General features: G+C 48.1%; 1 protein-coding gene across 4 annotated transcripts in view; it reads left to right on the top strand.

The window, feature by feature from the left end:
* Positions 1 to 25,138, top strand: part of HIP1 (huntingtin interacting protein 1) — a 165,039-nt gene that overhangs the window by 69,559 nt on the left and 70,342 nt on the right. For all 4 annotated transcript variants that reach the window (XM_019546425.1, XM_019546428.1, XM_019546427.1 and 1 more), the window contains exons 2-3: positions 20,184 to 20,247; positions 24,545 to 24,687. In XM_019546425.1, coding sequence (XP_019401970.1) covers positions 20,184 to 20,247; positions 24,545 to 24,687 — 207 coding nt within the window. The remainder of the gene's footprint in view (positions 1 to 20,183; positions 20,248 to 24,544; positions 24,688 to 25,138) is intronic.

Raw genomic sequence — 25,138 nt, 5'->3', positions numbered from 1 at the left:
AACCTGCTGATAACCCAAGTAAATGAGGGATGTTCCTTTTGAGAGGAAGACTGTGGTTGTTTGGTTGATATTTAAATAATGTATAGCAGCATTTGAAGGCATGGTATTATTCAAATACCAAGCATAGCTTGATTTGTATGTTCCCCTGGAAGATATTTTATAAAGTATCAGGCAGAATATACAGTTGGTAAAAATGTATGACTTGACATCCAAAGGGCAAGTTTCATCCTGAGTTCAGTGACCAGGAAGGACTGAAATATCAGTTCCTTTCTCAGCAGTATTTTCTTTTGACATCTCTTTTCTCCTTTGGAAATGGGATTCTTTTGTACAGAGATGTTAAGGAGTTTCCAGTCCCGCTCTTTTTCAGTAGCTCACACCCCCAACCTGGGAGACAGAGACAGAATAACTAGCTCCTGTTGTGTCCTGCAAGCACCAAGAATGCCCAAATGCTTGCTTTTGTTCAGTAGAAGCAGACTCCAGCTGCTGGTGTGATAAAGTACTGGGAATGCTTTGAAAGCTGAGGGAGGGTCTTTATAAGCATTGAGCCTAGAAAATGAAGGGGACCAGTACCCTTCTTTCCTGCAAACATAGATTAAGTGTAGAAGTGTAGATGTAAGGCTCTTGGTTTATGAAATCTCCACATAAAATAAGGAATCTGGCTAATGTGCCTGGATAAAGCATCTGGCCACGCTGCTGAACTAGCTCTGCAACATGGGGCACCAGCATAACTGATTGGATGCTAGTGATGTCATACCCACATCAATTATTAAATAATAAGACCAGTGAGTGCTTTTCTGGGGCAACAGCTGCTATGAAGAAGTGCAGTAATGGCTCAGGATGCATTGCCTTAGAATGCCCTGGCTTGTGATCATCAAAAATAAGTGGCTGGTCCTTGCTTTGTCTTTTCTGATTTGTTTCAGAAGTTGCAGCGTTCCTTTGAACGTTTTAAGCTGTGGTGGGTAAGTGCAATACTGGTGATATTCAGTGCTGTGCAAACATTAAGCAGTGGGACTTTGCACACCACTGTAAATTTAATATTCAGTTATCCCATTTGACAGGTAAAGAACTGAGATCTAGATGTTGGCTGATTTTTCTGGGTGGAGCACCCAACTCTGTGTGGTATTGTCTTTCTTTCACCTATACCCCCTCTTAGCCTCCTTTTTTAAGTCTGGGGCCCATGAAATGTGTGGCCATGTCCTTTTTGCTACCTATTGTGATGTTGTCCCAATAGAACGATGACATTTGATACACAGGAATACTTTTGAAATCTCAAAAGATCTAGGATTTGGAAAGGGGGTCCTGCTCAAAACTAAGCAATAATATAAACTTAGTGGGGTTTTTTCTTTTCACTGGGAGGTGAATTCCCCTACCATTTCAAAGACATCATGGAAGACTCCAACGAGAGAAATATGACCATATCTTGAAACTGCCAGCACTATCCAGCAGACATCTTTCCTTCATCAAATTTCCAGATCTCCTTTCCTGTGCTGGTACTGCAATTGGGTCACCAAGTTACTTGATTTGTAGGTTGTTAGCTAGTTCACTTCTCTAGAGATTTGTTTTGGCCCAACAAATCTTCTTTTGAAAAGATGTTTAAGACAAGCTGTAGGCATGCAATACTGTTACCTGTGGGATCCCAGTTTTATTCTGGATGTAATTTTATTTCTGGGATGTTGCTGGTCACCAGAAGACTGCCTAGTGGAGCTAGTAGCTTCCTGTGCTCCTGTAGTAACTAGTCACTCTTCCTGTAGCTGTAAGGGAGAGGTTTTAGAGGGTTGTTACATACTGACCCATCCACACCAGTGCTGCTGTGCTTTATGCAAAGAGGGCACATTGGCCCCTTAAAGTTCTGTTAAACCCCCTTGTGCAATCTCCTCTAGGTTCTATTACAGACTCTCAGCTGGCATCTCTAATAGCTGCTTCTTCAGCTTGAAGCATCTGTTAAATTTGAGTCTTTTAGGACTGAAAATTCTTAGACTGTCATTAATAAGGACATGGTTTTATAAACTCCTCTTACATTTGTTTTGCCTGGACAGTGCTTGGGGCCTGGGGCTGGAATACACAGTTGCAGGGCCTTGGCGGGGAGCAGAATAGAGCTACACATGGCTTATTCGGGAGGCAGTGGGAGAGTGGCTCCCCACCACTGTGCGCACTCCCAAGGGAGACATGGGGGTTCCCTGCCCTGCTGCCCTTCCCTCAGGGCCTCCACAGCCCAAACCATCTTAAACGATTCCAGTATGGGACCTGGCGCAGCAGGGCAGGGCAGGGAAGCTCAATGCTGCTGCCGTAAGCTGAGCACCGCCATGGCCACGCGCCCCCTGCACACCTGGCAGCAGCTGGAGGCACAAGTCCATGTCATCGCTCCTGCTGCCGCTGCGCGGGCAAGGGGCACTTTGCTATGGTGGCATTTGGCTTGTGGCAGTGGCATCAAGCTTCCCTTCCCCACTTTGCCCTGCCATGCCAGGTCCCACTCGCTGGGCCACAGAGGCCCCAGGGAAGGGCAGGAGGGTGGACAGCCTGAGTTCACAGCGGGTAGCCTGTACCCATCCCCCTCCCCCCCCCCACAAGCTCCACTGTGGCCGTGCTGCCAGTGGGGGAGGGGGAGCTGGGCTCCACTCCACTGCAACAGTCGCTGCCTCCCATGGGTGGCAGCTGAGCCTCAGGCACTGCTGCAGTGGGCAGGGGACTGCAGACCTGGGCCCCTGGCCCTGTGGCCCTGGCAGCTGGGGGTCCCCTCCATCAGGGCAGAGGGCTGTGGGTGGGGAGTGAGAAACTAGCAGGGCCAAGGGCCTGTGGGTGGCAAGTGAGGGGCAGGTTCTGAATGGCTGTGGTTGGGGAGTGAGGGGCACCAGCAGGGGTGGAGGGGATTGCTGGTGGGGAGTGATGGATTTTGGGTTTTTAATCAGAATTTGCAGGGTTTATCAGAGAATTTGCAATTTTGAAACAGAAAACCAGAATCCCTGCTGATAACAACCAGCCATTGCCTCAACTAATTCTCCAGCTTTTACTATCACCACTCCCACTAGAATTCCCCCTTCTTACTGAGGTTGCTAGTAAATGCTCCTATGCCACATTTCCTTTAGCCTCTTCTACCTCTTCCTTGACTGTCAAAAGCAGCAGAGAGGTCAGTCAGACTTTCTTTCTGAAAATTGTTTCCTCTCTCAGCCTTTTTCAAGCTTTTCCATCATTGAAGTCTTTTATTTTGACGTGATGATCTGCAAGCCAAGTTCACAGGGAGATAAGTTTGGTTCCTCATACCTACAGATTTTGGGATGCACTGTGTCTATAGTTCCACATGGATTCCCCTCTCTAGGAGAAACAGAGAGAGAGAGAGAGGTTTTTTATACCCTCATTCCTGAGTTCTTCCAGTGAGGGAGAGACAGGTCTCCCTTTTTTTTTTTTTTTTGACTGCTGTTAATAATTCCATGGCTCAATGCAGACTTTATGGATCTTACCTAGAGGTTTATAGGAGGAAGTGTACACACAGAAATCCTGTTACTGTTAAGTAACCTTTTTACTGATAAAACCTTGAGACCTCATCCCACTGGTTTCACATGGTTACAGTAATATTTTCTGTAATAGTCATTATTACCAATCATACGGTGGAAGTACAGTTCCGTTTCATGGTTTGTGATTCTCGTACCTTGTCTTGCCTTTTTCATTAAGACGTATGGTGATGATAGGTCAAAAATGATATTAACCTTAAGTCAGTGATCTTTTTCTGAGCTATGTGAGATGGAATCTGAAACCAATGATATTTTCTTTGCAGTCCATAGTAACCCCTTCTTGGTTTTCAGCTGCCTGCCTACCAGGTTTCTTCTTGTGATACCCACAAGTTGTTTGTTCTGGAGGCCTTTTCCTAGTTTCAAATCCAGTGAGTGTCTGTGTCTGTGTCTGTGTCTGTGTCTGTGTCTGTGTCTGTGTCTGTGTCTGTGTCTGTGTCTGTGTCATGCTGCCCACCTACTCTTGCAGTGTTTTGAAGGTTTTTATTAAGCTCTGTTGCACTTACTGCTCTTGAGCATATATTTGCAGATCCATACACACACACAGGATGCAGGATTTGCTCCAACTGAATCTGGCCTTGCATTTCCTTCTGACCCCTCACCTCCTAGCCAGGTGAGGGGTCAGAACCCTTGCAGCTGATTTGGAGAGCCTCTTGTCCCTGCTGACAGAAACTGGAAGTGTAATCTAAAGCCTCAGCAGAGCTACCAGAAGCTGGAGAACACAGCAAGCATGCTATCAGCTGAGCCCCACAGGCTCCAGCATGTCTGCTTTCATGTCATGATTTCTTTCAGGAAGCTAATGGAGGTGGATAGTATCCTTCCTGTGATGGGGAACATCACCAGGATCAAGAGCTGTCAAAGCCCAAATGTTTTGCCTTGCTGGGTCAGGTTACTTGGCCTCTCCTTTCTTGCCCTAGCACCTGCATTAGATACTCTATAGGCCACACTTTTTGACAGGAGGCACTGCTCTGATGTCAGATGTTTTATCTTGCTTGTTTATACAGCCCTTTCCAGTCCCCAGTTTGTCCTCCTTTTTCTTTTCTCTGTTGAAATCTTCCAAAATCAAGAGCTTAGTAGCAATAACTGTATTCTGTTGTCTTCCTCTCATCAGAGAGAGCTCTATCTGTCTCTGGAGCTTTAAATATTAAGGCAAGGCTCAAACTGGGCCAGCTCAGCAGTTCAGCATTTTATTCTTCAGAGTATACATTTTCATTTGAAAAGTAAGTCATTGTTCATCACAGATGTGAGCTAAGCACCAACTGATGAAGCAGTATTTCAGCATGTCTGGAGCTCCAGGCAGAAAGTAAGTTTTGAATGAAGCAGGATTGCCCTATGCATCCAAATCAAGTATTACATTTGCAGCTGAGACTGACTGCCTAAATGAGGAAAGGGATGATCCTCTTGGGAAGAACTGCATGGATCTGCTATCTGTATCTAGTATCTGCTATCTCTGATACACAGAACTCTGTTTGCAAGTGGAATTGGGAAGAATATTTTTATTTGTGTCCAAATTGAACCCCTGGCTGGGAGAGGGCTCCAGCATTAGGTGTGTCTGGTACAGTCTAATATCCAGGGGTGAACTCTGGGTAGGTAGCTTGTTGTTTCCCCTTTCCTTCTCTCTTCCAGGAAGAATTAAGGCTCAACTGAGATGTTCTCAGTTTTCTTCATCCTCATTGGGCATTGTGTCACCTGCCTCTGTGTGGTCTGCTGTGGCTTCATTTCCTTTGTGTTTGCACTGTGTACAAACCAGGATGGTTCTCTTTTCTTGGTGCTACTATATACGGTCATACGGGCTGTGCGGCTGTCCTGCTTTATAAGAGTCTCCTCCAAACATTCCTTTGAGACAAGAGCTGCAGGCAGAGTGGAAAAACTGAATCTGCCAGAGGATGCAGGGGGGCACCCCCTCTTCTTACCATAAGAGCACTCCACTCCTGAGTGTGATGCTAATTATTCCAAGCATTACCCAGGATAGATTGGTTGGGGTTTTTTTGTTTTGGTTTTTTATTTTGGTTTTGTTGGTTTTGTTTGTTTTGGGGGGGGGCGGGGTTAGCACTTGGTGGAGGAAACCCTTTCTGAGACTGTACGATTGGACAGCTGCCTGAATATGCATGATTTGTCTTTGGCTATTCATTGGCAATTTACATATTTAAAGAGAGAAACTTAAATTGAATGAATTGCAGTTGATGCTTTTTAAAGAGACCAGTGCCTCCAGCCCTACTTTTTCATTGGAGAAATGCCCCTTATAGAATCAGAAAAATATACCTGAAAGGGACCTCCATAGGTCATCTAGTCCAGCCCCCTACCTGAGGCATGATCATATTCTTTTCCAAACCATCCTATACAAATCTATTGTCTAACTTATTGGTAAAACTACACAGTCAAACCTGACACAAAGCCAAAGATGTAACACCCTCACCTGCCACAGGCGAAGCAGGGGTACCACTGTGGCTACTATCCTGCTGCTGTAAAGGTTGTTAGCATATGCATAAGAGATCTCAGGAAGAGGACCACGTTCCCCAGTACAGAAGAAGGCAACTCCCCCTGCCCTGCCCCCCAGTCCTTATCAGTTTGACTGTGGGGTAAAATACCTTCCTGCTTCCAAATATGACGATCAGTCTGATCTGAGGGGAAGGGAAGACCCTTAAGTCCCAGCCCCTAAGTCTCAGCAGGAGCATTGTCACACCCCAGTCAAAATCTCTACCCTTAGCTGCAGCCAACACCCAATGCCTTTGAAGGAGGCTTTGAAAACCCCTGACACATGTCTCATCCCACGCCACAAGTCTGCTATACTTTTGTAGAGCTAGGGAGGGAGGGAAGTTTAGTAGATAAGGGCAGTTTAACTGGTAGCACCCTTAGGCTCCACCCAGCCACCACTCCCCGCGTTGCTCGGACTGCAATAGCAGCCAAGGTCTCCAGGCTCCCCCTCCCTTCTCTGGCTTTCACTACCTGCCCCAGCCTCAGGGGAGGGGACCCTGCAGTATGGCATGGTGCAGACTGCAGCCTGGGTTCCCTGCATGGTGTGGTGCAGCACGGAAGCCCATGGCTGGGGACCTGAGGGTAAGGCCAGAGCACCTATGCAGTATGCAGCCCATGGGTGTCTGCAGCTTGAGCTAGTGCAGCCCCCACTGGTGTGGCCCAGGAGACGCTTGGCCTGCAGCAACCTAGAAACCGGACAGCCCTGTAATTATCATTTTATTGGGATGTCCTATAGGACTGTATAGTCTTTTAGGGTTTCTACTTCTCTGGTGTGTTTATGGGCTTGTTTGAAAGCAGTTTTCTGAAGAAACTAGCGAATTGGCTGCCAAGAATGATGGGAGGGAGGGGGCGGGGATAGAGCATCGCCACCCACCATCCTGCGCCGTTGCTGCCTCCCAGGAGCAATAGAGGAGGAAGCTTGCACCGCCATCCCCTCCATCCCCACTGTTATGACAGTGCTCTGCCATCCCACTCTCCCCGCCATTTCCTCCATCACCCTCTGCCAGCACTCCACGCCGCCTCCGAGGAGCAGGGCCTCCATCCCCACCGTCATGGCTGCACTCTGCAGAGCAGTCTGTGTGGAGCACTCTGATTGGTTGTTTCAGTAAATATTATGATTGTGTTTGGCTGCTGAGACAACCAATTGGAGTGCTCCAAGAGTGTTACAGCCGGACAGACAGATACACAGACAGATGGACTAAGCCCTTTATATTCCCTTCCTAAGGAAATGCAGACTACACGAGGGTGAATACGGAACTGGTAGGGCCATTGTGCTCACTGAGCTTCAGTGCCTTAGTGTGTAGTTGGGAGGAGATATCAAGAGGGCTTCCCCAGGATTCAGTCCTGGGTCTGGTATTCTTCAGCATCTTCATTAATGGTTTGGATGATGGGATTGAGTGCACACTTAGCAAATTTACAGACAGCATCACATTGGGTGGAATTGCAGTCACTCAGGATCTGGGGCAGAGCTAGGATCCAGAATGACCTGGATAGACTAGAGAAATGGTCGACAATCAGTGAGATGAGATTCAACAAGGACAAGTGCAGAGTTCTGCACTTGGGAAGGAATAATTGCATGTATAAATTTAAACTGGGGAATGACTCGCTAGGCTGCAGTATTTCAGAGAAGGACCTGCGAGTTACCGAATGCTAAATATGAGCCAACACTGTGCTCTTCTTGAATAAATACTGACAGCATACTGGATTTTGTTAGCAGGCGTGTCACTTGCAAATCAAGGGAAGTGAATCTCCTTTGTTCAGCACTGGTGAGGCCTCACCTGGAGTATTGTGTTCAGTTTTGGGCCCCATGTGTCCAGATGGATGTGGACTGATTGGAAAGAACCCAGTGCAGAGTGACAAAATTATTAGAATAAGTAAGATTTAAGAGGACTGGCTGAAAGACTTGGGGGTATTTAGCCTGAAGAAAAGAAGACTAAGGAGGGATTTGACAGCAGTCTTCAAATACCTGAAGGGTGATTGTAGAGAGGATGGAAATGAGCTTTTCTCTGTGGCTGTAAGGGACAGGCCTAGGAGCAATGGGCTTAAGATGCAGCAGAGGAAATTTTGGTTGGAGATTAGGAAGAACTTTCTGACTATGAGTATGGTGAAGCTACCTAGAGCAATTTTGAAGTTCCATCCCTGGAAATTTTCAAGAGCAAGTTGGACAGCTGGGGTAGTTTAGTCAGGGACAATTCTTCCTTGAGCAGGGAGTTGGACTCTGACCTTCTGGGGTCCCTTCCATCCTACTTTGCTATGATCATCCTTAACTAGACATTTTTAGAAAAGCACTAAAGAAAAATGAGAAACATTACTAAGAAGATTTACATGAGGGTTTTACTCGGTTTTTCCAAATAATTTGTGATGGTGCAGAATTCCTTAATTTACACTCATTTCCTTTCTGAGATAAAAGGAGACATAAGAAGTCTCCCTGCAGCCTCTAGATAGTGTCCTTTGAAATGCATCAGTTCCAAGCTTGTAATTTATTTTAGAGGGGCGTGGACACTTGTGGGTATATATGGCAAATTTGGGAGTTTTATAAACTCTGTGTCTGTGTGTGCAGGTTTGCAAGATAAAGAGAAATGTGTAGATGCAAGTGTGAGGAAATCTTTTTTATCATGTTCCAAAATCCCTCTGTAATTCCTTTTCTGTTACAAACTTTCTTGCAGTTTTGGGCCTCTGTCCCTTCTGCTGGTATCTGCTACTACACTCCTAGATAGAGAGTTTCTGTGATTGCTCTGAGTTTTTTTTCATGGGTTTCCCATGGTGAATGCATTTGGATCTTGTAACTGCAGTCCCCCTCTGTCCTGTTGCAGCAGTTGTTTTAGATGCATCTGTCTCTACGCATTTCCTGTGGTTAGGGCTGGTTTTCAAGTGCTAGCTACTATTTTTTTTTTACCTTTGTTTCTTTTTTATTTCCACAGAATAGTCAGGAAAAGACTGCTTCCTTGCCTACTAATCATTCCCTTCCTAGGAAGCCAAACAGAATTATCCGTTTCCATCGTCCTCTGTGGTCACCAGGACTGCTGTTTCTGATTGGCTGGAGATGATGGGGTTTTCTGCTGGAGATGGTGGGGTTTCCAGCAGGGGTTTTCTGCTTTCTTCATTATGTTTATCATGTATGCAAATTCTGTCAGGTGCTGAGCATCTTCTGTTCTCATTGAAGTTAATGCAGTTTAAGGTTCTCAGCACTTTAAAGGCTTTGCCCTTCCATAACTAATCCTACGTGTTAGTCTTACAGTAGGAGGTTTGGCATCATGTTCAGATTTGCCCTGATATCTGAACTGTTTATCAGAGGACATTGGCCTGGAACATGTAAGGCTGATTATGTAGTGCTTAGGCAGGGGAGTGTGATTTATAACTTGGGTTCTCCCATTAAATCTCTGCATAACCCAGGAAACATCTTTAAATGAAATGTTTAGATTTCATAAAGAAGTGATTCCCAACCTTTTAGGGTCAACCCTCCCCCTCCCATCCTGCTCTCTCCTAGTAGACTTGAGGCATCCTTTGAAAAATGCCAGCTCTTAATTTTTTACATGGCTTTTGACTGAAAAAATAATAGAACAATTATTCTGTTACAAAGAAATCAGAAAGACCATGACAGGTCTGAAGGTTGTCGACACTGAGGATTCCTGTGTGAAATTTCTGGGTTTATCTTAGGAATTATGTGTAGGTGTTTGCATACCTAACAGTGCTAATACTGTGTGATACCCCACAACAATATGATGATGAGCTTTTGGCATATACACAAGAATGCAGAATCCCGTTGCTGCAAGCCAGGGTATATGTCACGCTGGCTGAGAATTGCTGTCATACACTTGGTGTCTTTGGCCAGAATGAGTTTCGTGTTGGACAGTTTCAAATGTCAGCTGGATCTGTGATTGCTCAGCTCCTTTGAAGTCGCCTGCGGAAGCATGGGGAGTGAATTCAAGCCACAGCAAGAACTGTTTATGTAAAAGGAGAGGACAGGCCTTGCACACTTTGCATAGCACATAGGTGGGCAAAATACAGCCCATGGGCCAGATCTGGCCCACCAACCTATGGTGGATATCTCAGCCAGATCCAACCTCCCATCCATCCTGTGATGGGTACTTTGACCTGGTTTAGCCCGGGCATGGGAGGCAGCCCAAGTGGTGGCACATGTAGCCAGTCCAGCTGCACCTGGGCACGTGGTAGGGTAAAAGCAGCATGGTGGCTGGACTCACTTCCTGGCAGCCCCGCCATGGTGGCTCACCCTTCCCAGCTGCTACTGCCAGTGTTTCCACTGCTGCCGGACCTGGCCATGCTGCCTAGACACCTGGCCAATGCACCTCACACCTGCCACTGGAAGTACCAGATGGAGCGGGTGGGTAGGGTCCCGATGGAGACTGGCCTAGGACCCCTGCAGGCAGGGAGGCTTCAGCTGAGTGGATGGGATGAGGCTGTGGGTGGAGGGGGAGTGGCATCTGGGAGTGGGATGGGTAGGTGGGGACTGAGGCCAGGAACAGGATCATGGGGCAGTGACAGCATAGAGCCAAGGCCCAGGGCAGAGCTGCAATCTGCTCTCCACATGTCTGCCTGCAGAACCAGCACCCATCACAGGAACATGTGGGGACCAGGTAGCTGCTCTGCCCTGACAGCAGCCCCATGCAATCCTGCCCACGTACCCACAGCCCCATCCTATCCTACTGGCTGAGTACATCTTGCTTGAAGAGGTTCCAGGCCAGTCTCCATAAAGACCCCACCTGTCTGCTTCATCTAGTTCCCCCAGCAGTGGGTGCAGGCTAGACAGGTCCAGGGCTGGATAGGATCAATTGCTCCTCCCCCTGCCAGACTGGGTGACCACCCTTCTCCTCCAGCCCACAAGAGCTCACTAGAACTAAACTGCCCAATCCAACCCAAATAATTGTCTACTAGTGGCATAGTAGATGCTGTTGAAGTGAGCAGGAAAACAAATGCACATAGCATTGACCACCGGGAGAGTATGTTGACCAGACAGATGGTGTTCTGTCACAGTACCCTGGGGCAAGAATTTAGGTAACACATTTCCTATCCTGTTGTAAGTGACTTCTTGCTCCTCTTACTGAGGAACCGGGGATTTTTGTTGCATGGTGGTTAGTTCTGTTCTGGTAACACTGGCATTTTCATGACCCTGCTTGGAATGAGCTTGCAGCAATAAAAATGCCACTGTTTTAGCTACTGTTGCACTGAGGCCCCATTTATGCTACAAACATAAAGTGTCTGGGGACCTGTTGCAACACTGTGCTCCAACTTCCTTATAATATGTTTAAAAGCATTGGTTTATTCAGAGCTTGACAAAAGCTCTTGTGTATTCTGAACCTATTGAAGTCTTCAGACTAGACTGTAATTTAGTTATGAGGATGCTGTTATTTCTCAGTTACTTTATAGCCTTTCACTGTGTTGTAACCCAGGCCCTTCCTTGACTCAGTTTTTATTCTTGTTGCACAAATGAGTCATGTGAGCTAATCAGTTCCTGAGCAGCATTGTCTGAAAGGAGGAACTGACGGGCAGCATCTCCCATAAAGGAAGAGGTTCAAATTAGTTGTCAAAGCAACCCTGCTGCATAGGAGACACTTTTGCCCGGTTTAGGCCACTCCAGCAAGGAGCTACCCTGTCATTTCCAGATTTCACCCCATGACAGTTTCTGCAGGAAGCTGACTGAACTGTTGCCACTTTTGCCTGGATTCTCATGTGTGCTAAAAGCTCATCATCCTATTGTAAATACTCCATGGTTAATAGGATTGAGCACTTCTGATTACATCCCAGCCGCGCACAGCCTGTGAAGAATGCCAACATAATACCTCTTCCCCATTAATATATAGTTTCTGTAAGTCCAGCCAGGAGAGAGATTCTCCTCTTGTAGCCCTGTCTGACATACTGAGAACTGCTCTGGAGAGTGAGGTATCTTGCAGCAGTTGTGAAGTCATTAGCAAGGAGGTTTCTAATGCAAGTAGCTGGGGCAAAGAAGTCTCCCAAAATGGAAAGTATGATTGTGAAGGGAGGCAGTCAGAAGCCTGTCCATTAATGATGAAGAGTCTCTTGGTAACTCCCTGACTGAAGCTCAGGGATGGATGGTAGAACAGGCATCTCTTCGTCAGCTTGAGGAAGAAGTTAAGTGATAAGGCTATGGGCACTGTGGGAGACTTAGTCATAGTCTGGCAGGGTCTGAAATAGCTCTTTGCAGCAAGGCTGCTTTCAGTTGAAATGTATCCAACCTTAATGGCAGGCTGACTTCCATGCCTGTCAAGTTAGGAAGTGTATTTGGTTCTTAAGACAGGGAAGAATTTTGCTGAAAGATCCTTCAGCCTTTTTAATGCGGTTTTGTAGCATCACATTTTAAGGTTATCTTTGCAGCGCTACTGCCAGCTCGGGGCATGATTTGCCTACATCTCTTTGAGATGCCTATTCCATTAATGTATCCCTTCTGCCAGGTTTGTAGTTGGCAATTCCCTGCCCCTTTGTTTTCTCGTTGCAAGTACCGCTGCCTTGTCCAGACACTAAGCCTGCAGCAGTGTAAGTCTCCCTAGAGGTAGAGAGGACTTAGCTTTGCATGTGCCCCTTCACTGAGCTAGTTATGCTGAACCATGTCTCCTCACAAGCTCTGTATTCTGAGGGGCTTGCCTAGTATCTTAGAGAGAGTGCACTGGGTTAGGATAAATCGGTGATTTTCAAGCTTTTTTCTTTTGTGGATCCCTACAAAATTTCAAATGGAAGTGCAGCCCCCTTTGGAAATTTTGAATGGAGGTGTCCCTTTGTATTGTAAGTGTGGGTATTCGTGTACTTTTAATTGATCATAGTCATCTTTTGTAGACCTCTTAGACAGTCTGGGGGGTCCTAGGAGTCTGTAGACCACAGGTTGAAAACCAGTGGGATAAATGCTTTACAAATACTGCGCTGCTTTCCTACAGTGGGCAGAGTGCAGCTTCTGCCAAGCAGTCCTTCTGCTTTGGAACTCACCAAGGTTGCAACTAGTGGTGAATGCTGACAATGTCCAGCAGCGCTGGTGATTCCAGAAAGCATTTGGCATTCAGTTGGGTGTTATGCTGAATGGAAGACCTACAGTAGACAGCTGCATTGAAAAAGCAAATCTATATCCAGAGCTTAAATAAAAGGAGCATCAAATCCTGGAGCACCAAAATGTGGTTCCCCTTAGATAATTAAAGGTAAAGTGCATGTGGGTGGGAAGATGCTAGCTTTACCTAATAATGTCATGGGTGCACTGGCTGCTTCTGCAGAGGTTGTTCCTTTCCCACTAAAGACCTTTTCTTTAGGTGATAGTCTGGTCAGTTGACTATTAAACCTGAATTTTGGGCCCTGGAGGACACATGATAGAGATATACAAAATAATGAAGGCTTACATTATAGATCTTGCTGTGAAGCACCCGACGATGGGCAGTTTCAGAGGAGTATTGATTTCCCTTTGTGTTAAAAACACAGAGCTACCAGTCAGCCTTGTCCTCCTACATGAGTTTAGTTGGGAATAATTTCAGAGGCTTTTGGTTTCCCCAAAAGCTTTTTGTGATAGTTTTTTCCTCTTAGAGGCTTGCTGGAAAGTATTGAAATGGTGCTAATTCCCATTTACTGCACTGTTGCTGTGAGTCTCAGGACTTTTCAGGGTGATGAACTCCCAGTTCTGGCTTGTCTGCCCTGCTTAGTTGATTTGTTAGACATTCTTACTTCAAAAGAGAGTTAATTATTAATTAAACAGAAGAGACCAACAGGAGCCAGATTGAACATTTTTTATTGTGTAATCTAGCTTCTAATATGGATCAAAAAAACTTGCGATGCTGGGAGAGAGAATAGGCGTGGTGTCCTCAAAAGGCACAATAGGGCATTTGTGGGATTCTGAGTTACCCATTGGTTTCCCCATACGTGCAGAGGCTTCAGCTCATGGTCTCATCCGAGGTATGACCTTGGGGCTTTGTCATGAGATACGATGGGTGTGTGACTGTACAGAGCTCACGCAGCACTTTATGGGCAGTTCATGTCCAATGCTTCCCCATACACTCAGCAAATTTTTTTTTTTTTTTTTTGGATTGGTAGAGGCACTATTTGGGGAGGATGTGGGAGGGGCTGTCAGGATAAAGCTTGCCTTCCTGTGGGTTACTGGTAATAATTGCCACTCCGGAACCAGCTTCATACAGAGCTGCTGGAGCAGGAAGCTCTTTACAATGCCACTCTTTCAGTGGAACACTGAAAGGTCCCAGTCCCTTGCAGCTCCAGGAAACCCTTGGCCCTAAGAATGCTGAGTTCTGTACATATTCTTTCCTAACCTTCCGGGAAAGAAAGTGGCTCCCATGGAGGCGAGAAAATGAGGCTCCCTGTGCTTCATACTCTGTGGCTTTTACTTGCCACAGAATGCAGCCAGAGAGATCTCATTCACCCAAGTGCAGCTGCACTGAATTCCTTTTAGGCAAAAAATGTTTCAAAGTGATACTGTTTCTTTCAGCTGTGTCTGTTGCCTCAGTCAACCCTCAATCCTGACTAACAACATTGCACTCTCCAGCAACCCCTACTTCTGCACAAAAGCAATTAAAGGATCTTTTCAGCAGTGACTGACTCTGCAAGGGTCCTATTTAATCTTGTTCAATCCAAAATAATCCAAAGAACCCTCAATTCTGGTGCTCTGTACAGCCCTTGATTGTACCACTCCCCTGGAGTGGAATCAGATGGCAGGCTTGGAGATATTTTTGGCATGGCATTGAAATGATAGAGGGTGGTAGGAATTCACTAAAATTAAGCTGCCAGCAATAGCTCATTGGCAATAGCAAGATCACAGTGCTGTGGGCTCAACACTTTAATTAGATTTGTGCTTTTGTTCTGAGTTCTATGGTTTTAGGTACTTTACTACCTTCTAGATCAGGGGCAGGCGATTAGGTCAGGTGGAGGGCCACTTAAGTTTTGGCAAGCTGTCCGGAGCCGCATAGGTAGGTCCACCCCGTGACAGTTGCCCTGCCCCCTGGTCATCACACTGGGACCAGAAAACCTGCCCCCTAACCCCTGACCTTTGCCACTGGAAGTCCCTCTCCTTCCTGCCCCTCCCCACTCCTTTTGGGAGCAGGGGTTGTTATTTTAGGGAAAAACAAACAAACCATACATTAGAAGTCAAACATCTATAATATATTTTAATTTTATTACAAAAATATTTGTCGTAACTTGTGATTGTGTACTGTATATATAAGGGATTGCATAACAACTCAAAAATAAAGTGTCACTCTTTTATAGTGTATGTATGTTGGGGTGTGGGAGTGTGTGGAGAGTTTGGGAGGGTGTGGCTGTGTAGGGGGGTATAGGGTATGTTGGGGTGTAAGTATATATCAGTGGGGATTGTGGGGCAACCCAGTGGGTCTGGGTGTGTGGGGTATGAGGGAGGGTGGGGGGTGTAGGGACCTCCCCCCCACGCACTACCCTCATGGCATGCAGCCCCAGCTGCTGGTAGCAGCAGCAGGTGGGGAGGTCAGGACACGTGCCTGGCACAGGCGCCCGGTGGGGCATGTCTCCGGCCAGTGCTGCGCAGGGGGAAGGACTGCAGCCTTCGCGGCTGCCTCTGTTGCTGGGGCTCCGCACCACGTGCCTGCAACTCCAACACCTGCAGCCGGAGCTTGCTGCCTCCTCCGCCCCTTGCTGCGCAGGTCCCTGCACTCTGCCAGGAGTGGAGGTAGCCCAACCCCTGCTTTTCCATGGCCTCCATCACAGGGCTTCCCGGTTACAAGGGTGGAGCTGCAGGCATGCAGCATAGAGCCCCAGTGATAGAGGCAGCCAGGCAGTCCCTCCCCCCTTGCAGCACTGGCCAGAGCTTGTGCCTGTGTCAGGCACAAGCATCCTGACCTCCCCACCTGCTGCTGCTGCTGCAGCAGGGGCTGCACACCTTGGGAGGACACTGTGGGGGGGGGTCCCTACACCTCACACCCTGCCCAGCTGAGCTCTGCACTCCCACAGGCTCTTTTCAAGCTGTTGGATCCAATTTCTGTCATGGACTTTGATGCCATGGTGGAGATTATGATGCCACTTTTTACGATCACTTGCGAAGGTTTTCCATTGGTTAGGATTGATTCCAAATGCCTTCGTATCTCGTTTGCATGCATCTTCGTAGCGAAGCTTGGGATGTCCTGTTGTTCTTGTTCCTTCCAATAGTTCCCCATATAGTATGTCCTTGGGTATGTGTCTATCTGCCAATCTGCTCAGGTGGCCTAGCCGGGGCAGTCATCTGTGTTTGGGTAGGGTTGTCAAACTTAGTAAATTTGCCTTCTGAAGAACCTCTGTGTTGGTAATTTTATCTTGCCATTTGATGTTGAGTATGCAGCATAAACAGTGCAGGTGGAAGCTTTTTAACCTTTTCTCTTGGTGTGCATCAGCTGTCCATGTTTCTCCACCGTACATGACAGTGCTGAGTATGAAAGCTTTGTACACTAGTATTTTGGTCTTGATGGTAAGCTTTGAGTTGTTCCATTCTCTTTTAGTTAGTCTGCTGAAGGTGGTGTCAGCCTTTCCAATGCGAACATTTAAGTTCTTCATCCAGTGAGAATTGGTAGTCACTGTAAAGCCTAGGTAGCTGAACTTTTGGACTACTGCCAGCTCATTCTCATTAAGGATGATTGATGGATTTTGTGGAACTCCCTGTCCTAGTACAACTGTTTTCTTTATGCTGATGGTGAGAGCAAATACCTGGCAAGCTCTTGAGAGGCGATCTATGAGTTCATGTAATAGGTCTTCATTTTGGGGTATAAGAGTCTCATCATCAGTACTTGGAAGCTCCCTGGTAAGCACCTTTCAAACTTTAATCTTTGCCTTAAGTCCTGACAGGTTGAAGAGTTTCCCATCCAATCTTGTGTGGAGGTTCACTCTACCTTCTGTGTCTTTAAATGCGCAGGAAGCCAGACTTAACAATGTAACAATCCCTGCTGCTTTTAAAATCTATGAATCCTCTACAGTCCTAAGTACCTTTTTTTCCAAGCTGATCTGACTCCCCTTCCTCAGAGAAGAACCTAATGGTGCCTGCGTTGCTTGAGCTTCTGCTCTGAGGTTCCCACCATTCTGGCATGTCTTCTGTTTTGATAAAACCATAACAGGTCCATCCTTGGAGATTAAGGATGTTACTAGGATTCAGGAAGGACTATAAATGAATAAGGCATTAGGTTGGAATTTATCCTGCTGTTTTAGTTGGTTTGAGTCAGTAATTAACCACTTCTGACTGCGCTGAGACAGCCTATTTCTCTTGTTAGTTTACTGTGGACCCTCTGCAACAGAAGCATTAATGTGAGCGTTAATCTCACATTCTACATCTTTGAAGTGCTGTGCCAGCATTAAGTAGCTGTGAGCTGGGGGCCACATGAAAATTAGCTCAATTTAACCAAATGGGATTCTGATCCCACTTGGTTAAATTGGTGCCACCTTTTGTATGAACATTTGGGAACCAGAGCAAGTAGCTCTGAAAGTGATTTCGTTAGAAACTGATATAGTCCAGTTTCTAACCACTTCATAATTCTTTCTGAGAGAGGTCAGTCAGTACTGTCTCTGTGATATCCTTGGGGAGACAGGCTCAGAGAGGGGCAGTGTATAAGGCCATATTTAATGAGCAGGCCTGGGAAGAAGCCAGCTGCGTGCATGCTCTACTAAGTAATGCAGCCCAGTCTTCTGCAGCAAGTGTCCTTATCTTTCCCATTGTTTTCCTGTACGTACTTCGGAAAGCATGTGCCTGGGCTGCCCATTTGTTATTGTGCCATGTCCTGGAAGATGTTTCCAGCACCCACCACAATGCTGAGCGTTTAGCAGCAGACAGGTCCAAGCTCTGCCCAGCACATTCCCAGAAGGGTGATACAGACACACTAGCTGCAGCTGACTGTCTCAAACTGATGCATAAAGCCTCTTCCAGCAGCTTGGACTGGGAGATGGGCAGGCTGTAGCAGTGACACAAGGCCATTGTTTTTTAATCTGCCACCCTTTCCTCTTCTGAATCCCTCCTGGCAGAGCTGGCCTGAGCAGGGTGTGGGGCAGGGGGCAAATCAGCCCATGCGGGGCCCCGCCCTTGCTCTGATCCCATGGCCCCAGACCAGAAGAAGCTGCCACCGCCAGCAGCAGCAACAGCAGCAGCAGTAAGGCGGGGGGAGGATAGTGAGTGGCTGGATGTGGAGCTGCTGCTCCGCCCAGCTTCATGCCACTGCTGCTCTGCCCTGCTCTGCGGGGGCCCCCCAAAGCACAGGGCCCCAGGGCAGCCACTCCGATTGCCCCCTCCAGGGATGGCCCTGCCTCCTGGATAGGGGTACACTGATAGAGATTTTGGGAGCCAATACCGATCGCCGATATTTAAGGAAGCATATCAACTGATACTGATCCTATTTCCGATACAACTGCATGCAATTGGTAAGACTGCTGTGGTAGAAGGGGAGGGATGGCACGTTGTGGGGGAAGGGGTGGGCAGATCAGTGCCCCCTGTGGTGAGGGAAGGAGGGGGCAGGTGCTTCCCAGCCGGGGTGGGGTAGGGTGGGCCGTGGGACAGAGCTGTGGTTCATGGGGGGGCAGGGGGGACGGGGACTCTAGGAGGGCATGGGGTGGCATGTGCCCCCTGAATTTGCATGGGGTGGGGGAGTGGGCTGGAGCTGGAGCTGCACCGGGTTCTTCTCAGTGGGGGTTGGGCTCAAGGCAGGTGGTAGCAGCACTGGGAGGGGGACTATGGAGTGGGCTGCGGCCACCCCAAATTTTGCCATAGCCCCACTCCCAGCATCGCCGCTGCCCACCCGCCACAACCCTGGCTCAAGCCCTGCCTCCTCCCATACACCGAAGAGCCAGGACTGTGCTGGGTGGGGCTGGAAACAGAGCTACAGGGGACCTATGGTGAAATCTGGGGTGGCTGCAGCCCCCTCCGTAGCCCCCCCTCCCAGCGCCACTGCTGCCCACCCCAAGCCCAGCTCCCACTGAGAAGAACCCGGTGCAGCCCTGGCTCCAGCATGCAGCTGCAGCCTGGCCTCCCCAACCCACACAGATCTGTGGGGCACATGCCTTCTCCTCATGCCTCCCAGGGTGCCTGCAGCAGCGGGAGTTGTGTGTCCTGTCCCGCCCCCCACTTACAAGCCGCGGCTCTGTCCTGTGCCCCACCTCACCCCATCTGGGCAGCGCCTGCCCCCTCCCTCCCTCCCTCCCTCACTGTGGGGGACGTTGATCTTCCCCCACACCCCTACTCTCCCCACTTCCCTTCCACCACAACAGACTTACCAGCTGCATGCAGCTCTCCACACTGGACTGTGCTCCTCACTTCCTGCGTGCTGCGCTGCAGCTGCATGCACTCTCGAGTGTTTCTCTGCCAAATTATTGGCCACCTGAGGCCTTTTTCTGATGCAGCCAATTTTTTTTATATTGGTACCGATCCAGTATTGGACCGATGTATTGGTGCATCTCTACTCCTGAAAGCCAGTTTCTGCCTTGGGTCAGTACTGCTTTGTACTGGTTAGGCATGTAGCAAGTTGAGACTCCAGCTTTGCTGCTCAAGTCCAGCTGATTGTAATTTCATCATCTCAGCTGAGCCCACCCCTTTCCCCACTGTTTTCCCCAGATGTTGTGGCCTGCATGGTATGCAGATTGAGGGCTGTCCTCCATGGTACAAGTCAGTGCAGTGGAGGGCTGACACTCAACAAGGTTTCCAGGCACTTGTGTGATATAACTTGGCAGACAACCCTGACTGCAGCTATTTCTCTAAGTGCCCCCAGCTCTTCCTGACCTCCTCTCAAATATACGAGAGATCTAGCAGCTACATGCCTTGGGCTGGGTAGCTGTTTTCTGTTTGGCCCAGGAGAAGAATGACTCCCAGCCCCACCATGTCAAAGGTCATGCAGGTAGATTTGACTTCGGTTCGCTTTCCCTCAGCCCTTTTCAGCCCCCCAAAGGGCAAATGTAGGGAGATTATCTTTTGTAGTCACCATTTTAATTGCATTATTATTGTGCCGAGTAAGTGAATCCTGGCAGCAACTGAGCATGGCAGATGCCAGGCAGCTTCCAGAAATGCATCTGGGAATCAGTAGAGTCCAGCTGGCGTGGGAGAACGGCTGCTTCCAGTGACAGGGCCTGGATTGGTACCAACCATCAACAGGTGCAGGGAGCAATGGGACCTGCGTACATGGGGGTGGGAGGATCTGAATAAGTATGTGACCCTGACCCACATTTCATCCTCGAGGCTCTTTACATTGAACACAAACACACCCCTTTTCTGTTTTTCAGACTGTGAGCATCAATAAGGCCATTAATACACAGGAAGTAGCTGTCAAGGAGAAACATGCCAGAAATATCCTTTTTAAAGTTGGCAGCAGGACAAGCAAGCGTGGGAGTTGACTGGGGCTGGTTGAAGACATGGCTGAGACAAGGTGGAGGGGCCTTCAGGCTGGGGCAGAGACCAACAGTCGCAGGAAGTGCCTGTCACAGATGAACCTAGGCAGAGGCCTGGGAAGTACTGCTCGTGGTTCCTTTTGCTGAATGGGGGAGGGGAGTAAAGCAGGGCTTCTGCTGGAGTCCCCTCTGCTCTGTGGTTGAGGGGAAGGTTTAAAGCAAGGCCCCTGTTGGGGTTCCCTTTGGATAGTACAGGAAGAAAGAAGGGATGGGATTCCTGTGGGGAAATTCTTTGAGGGGGAAGGGGCTCCAGTAAGGGATTTCATCTGATGAAATGAGGGGCAGATTGCTACAGGGCAGTGGTGCCCAACGTTTTTCCCTGGCAGGCCAGATTGGCAACCCCTGGTGTGACTGTGGGCCAGATGGTGGTTCCAATCCAGTGCCTGGGGCCAGCACTGCCACCATCTGGCCATGCAGAGGGGGTTGGTTGCAGCTTGACCTGAGTTGCACCCTGTAGGGGTAAAGGAGCTCCACCCAGCCTCATGGAGGGGGATTTGGTGTGGAAATGCATGGCTTGGCCTGGGGGAGAGGGGGGGTTGACTCATCCCCAGCCATGGCCCTGTGGAGAAAGGGGACATGGCCCAGCTTTGCAGGGTTGGGAGGAGAGGGATGTGGCCTGGCCCTAATCCAGCCCTGCAAGGGGAGCGGGCATGGCCTGGCTCTAACTGGGCAGGGCTTGGGACTTGGACATTTGTCGGGGGGCAGTATGGCCCACTGCTCCCCCACCACTAAATTTCCCAACCTGTGGGGAGCCCTGCAAGCCAGATGCAAAGGGCTTACAGGCTGCATTTGGCCTGTGGGCTGGAGGTTAAGCACCCCTGCTATAGGGTAACCGTCAGTCCCAGCAGCCTCATCTGTGCTGCTCGTTTTTAACTCTACAGCCTTGCTCTGAGTTGTTTTGTGCTAGCAACTGCCTCGTCTTATCTGTGCGTGGCATTCCCACTGCTGACTCCAGCCATGAAGTAATGCCAGTGTTAGCAGTGGCAGGAAATGTCTAAAGGAGGGAAGACCACTGCAGACTTGACCCCCACCTGATGGTGGTTATAAATACCAGGTGTTATTACCCCCACCTGATGAGCTTTAGTGTCATTATAAATACCAGGTGTGTCTAAGCTCTAATGGCCCAAAGGTGTGAAAATTTAAAGGTCCAGCTGAAGAAGAATGTGCATCTTGGCAGCTGTTGGTGACAGGGAGCCAAATCATTTAAGTGGGCAGGGCAGGAAAATTTAGGGGTGCACTTTGTTTTCTGACCATGTGGAGTGTGTCACATCTCCAGAATCATATGGGGAGACCATTGTAGAGATGGGCAAGAGGTGAGGTGGGTGTTCTTTGTGATATTCAGTTTGTGCTACAGGGCTGTTTCTGGCAAAACATTGAAGGGTTCAGGAAAAGCAATACTTGCTATAGCTGAACTCCAGCCTTGTGATGGAGAGACATGGTACCATCCAATTAGTTTGGATTGACTGGCAGAGCTATTCTAGGCCTGACCTGAAGGGCTTTGTTCCCAGGAGCACTCTGGGTGCTCAGCATTCCTGAAACCCAGATTGTCAGCATCTGAGCAAGACAGGGAGGCTGCGTAAACAGGAGCCTCTTTGCCAAGATGACTCAGCCCCTCCTGTGGGTGTGGTGAACCCTTCTGAGGATCTCTGGAGCAGGGGAAGCAGTGCACTAGGGTATGGAGTTGAGATGCATACCATGTTAGAAGCTTCATGAACCATGTTTGAGCCTACAGGGTACAGTGTGTACCCAAGCCTGAGTTGGAAATCTGTCAAGTTTCTGCACTGGCCCTTGTCCTCTCTTACTCTTGCTGGGAAAGAACAGAATGTTCTTAAGCATTTGAAGTTCCCTGCCACATGGCTGAGGCTTGAGCTCTGGGCTGCAGCATGGATGCCGGGTGTCTGGGCAGCTCCGCAGGCAAGCCAGGGCTTAGGTCTTATTCTACCTGCGTCCAGAGATGCACGCTGTAAATTATTAAAGCAGCAGCACCCCTTTAATCGTGTACTAGGGGAATGTGTATTTCAGTCTGGCTTTCTGAGTGGGCCATGATACTGCACCTTTTGTTTTAATCTCAGGCCTCTTTTATATGGGAAAACTGCCTGACTGAGGAATCCAGGCCCTGGAGACAGAGCTGTATTGAAGCCCTATTAACTGCTAGCTTCCTGATGCAGCAAGCTGTCGATGATTACCAGTCCCCTTTTCGCATTCTCTGTCTCTTGCAAGACAATGCCTGGCTATTCTGCTTGTCAGAGCCTTGTGAAAAAGTCTACAAGGATCAGCCCTGTATTGCCCTCTTGTGACAGGGCTTAGTAGATGGATCCCCCTACAAGTATTGGAGTGTGCAGGACATTTGCCATGCCCTTTTCATTGAGTTGATGTTTTCACTGCCTGAGCTCTAATGACCCATATGGGGGAAGAGTTTAGTCAAGAGAGGCTTTCCTTTTAGGTAATCTAGGGATAATCAGGTAATATAGAGTTCTGGCATTCATGAGATCATGAGTTCGCATTTCATCTCTCCCACTCTGTTGCTTAAATGTCTGTCTATTCAGTAATGCTTATTACTGAACAACGGTAATGCTTAGTACTGAACAACTTATCTTCCTCTTTCCCAAAGCAGGTTCATATCAGCTGCTATCTGTTTCACTAAGAAGTTGCACAGACAGACCTGGAAATGAATCTAGGTCTCATATATGGAACATGCAGATTCTGTCCACTTAACTAGGTGCCTTTCAGACTGCATGTGTGCTATACTGTGGAGTAGACTAATTAGCTCCACAGTAAAGTGTCATTGTCTACATGTGCACCAGTATTAGTGTGCAGTAAATTAATGAACTCTGCCATAAGATAGAACTGCTGGGGACAGTAGTATCTTACTGTGGAGTTACTAACTGCGATGAAAAATGCATATAAGCGCTGGCCCAGGCATAAATTTCACCCAGTCAGCCCAGGCAGCAGGGGGCGAGACTACTGCCTGTCACCTAGCCACACAGTTCTGCATGACTGGAACTCTCATGCCCCAGCCAGCCCCTCCAAAACCCAGTGCTGCCACCTGGAGCCCGGGGCTGACCCCCCCAAACCTGCTGCCAGTCCAGGCCTGCTCCACCTCAGATCAAAGTGCTGTTCTGGGCACACATGTGGATGCTATGCCTAGGAGCAGTGTACTGTGGTTCAAACAGCTCTGGAGTTTATCCCTTCACATTAATTGCACATGTAGATGTTCCCACTGTGCCCAGTCTGTGTGCTTGGCTACCCTGTCTGCAGTCACTGCTAGTGTTTAGTAGTTCCAACTACTGAACAGCCTTTCTTTCCCAAGCCAGGAACAGTGCCAAGGAACACTACTCCCCAGCATTCTTTTGTTGTCTAGCAAATAGTTGCATAACCTATATACAACCCCCAGCATATAATTGACCCCTGGCAAAGGGGTCATTCTTTCCTGCCCATGGCAGGGGGTCAGACTCGATGATTTGCTCAGGTCCCTTCGGACCCTACCAACTATGAAATTATGAAACTTAATGATGAAGTGTCATGTAGTTCCTTCAGGGACTATTCCATATAGAGTGGGGGTTAGCAATGTTTTTTTGGTAGAGCGCCAAAAACATCTGCAGCCTTGACTTGTAAGATGTTGGCATGCCAGGGGAAGATGGCAGGGGAGCTGCAAGGGGCCCGATCCTTGTTTTGGCAGCGCAGCCTCAGCCCCCTTCCCCTTCTCTGCTGTCCACAACAAGGCATGCCAACAAGATGCCTTTGTTTGCCATGCTCAGCTGATGAGAGATGAAATGAATAAATGACAGGTGCAAGGAAGGGGATTGAGTTTCTGGACAACTACAATGATGACAGGAGGGAGAAAATTGCCAAAAGAAAGGAGCAGTTGCAGATCTCAGAGGCTTCACCAGTTGCACTGGGTTTGGAGGCACATCCCAGGTGGTGGCTTGAAAAGATTCAGCTGCCTTTTTTTCCCCCACCAGACAGGTCATGTATACTCCAGGTCCCTGTTGCTATGTTGCTGGCACACATTGGGCTTCTCAGTGCCTGGCTGTAAATATCCTAGCAGGGAGTTCTTGACTGTTCTCTACAAGGCTTGCTAAGGACTTTGGGGTTTAGAATATTAACAGAGCAGTGTCTTTGCCAAGTAGGCTCACTTTTATGTACTGTGCACTCTGAATTATATGGACTGGATTTTTCTTAGCACTGTCTTTCACCATGCATCCTGGGAACTCACCATGAGAAAGGAGCTCAGACCTTCTGGTGCGTTGTCAATCGGCTGCCCCTCTCCAGCAACGCTGTCCTCTGTTGGAAATTCTGCCACGTGTTCCACAAGCTCCTCCGCGATGGACACCCAAATGTAAGTCCACTTTCTACCACTGTAGGAAGCAGGAATACTAAGACTGCTTCTGACATATTTTCAGCCATTATCACAGGTGAGGAAGAGAATGACCTTGCAGGGCAATCATAGTGTTGCCAGTTCTTGTAAATCATATGTCTAGTAATACTTGATGTTTTTTCTGAAGTCTCAGCTCCAGAGATGTGATAGTCTTAGCCTTTTTGAGTGGAATATTAGTTGAGAATCTGAAAAGGAAGAATAAAAGATCAGGAAAGTTCATAAAAGACCTAAATTTTAGTTTACCTGTTGTTTTTTTTACTTAAGCATTTAAACCAGCTTTAGGATTTCTGATCACTTGAGGCTGTAACTCTGTATTTATCAAAAAGAGGGAGAAATGGGCAGGTTTGGGGAAGGATAATAAGCCCTGTTTTATGGTTTCCATTCCCCATCCTGGACCTTCTGAACACACCAC

The sequence above is a fragment of the Crocodylus porosus genome, unplaced genomic scaffold (genome assembly GCF_001723895.1).
Source record: "Crocodylus porosus isolate Cpor-Errol unplaced genomic scaffold, CroPor_comp1, whole genome shotgun sequence".
NCBI classification, from domain to species: Eukaryota; Metazoa; Chordata; order Crocodylia; family Crocodylidae; genus Crocodylus; species Crocodylus porosus.
The sequence above is the reverse complement of the archived record's forward strand: the minus strand, read 5'-3'. Positions and strand labels throughout refer to the sequence as shown.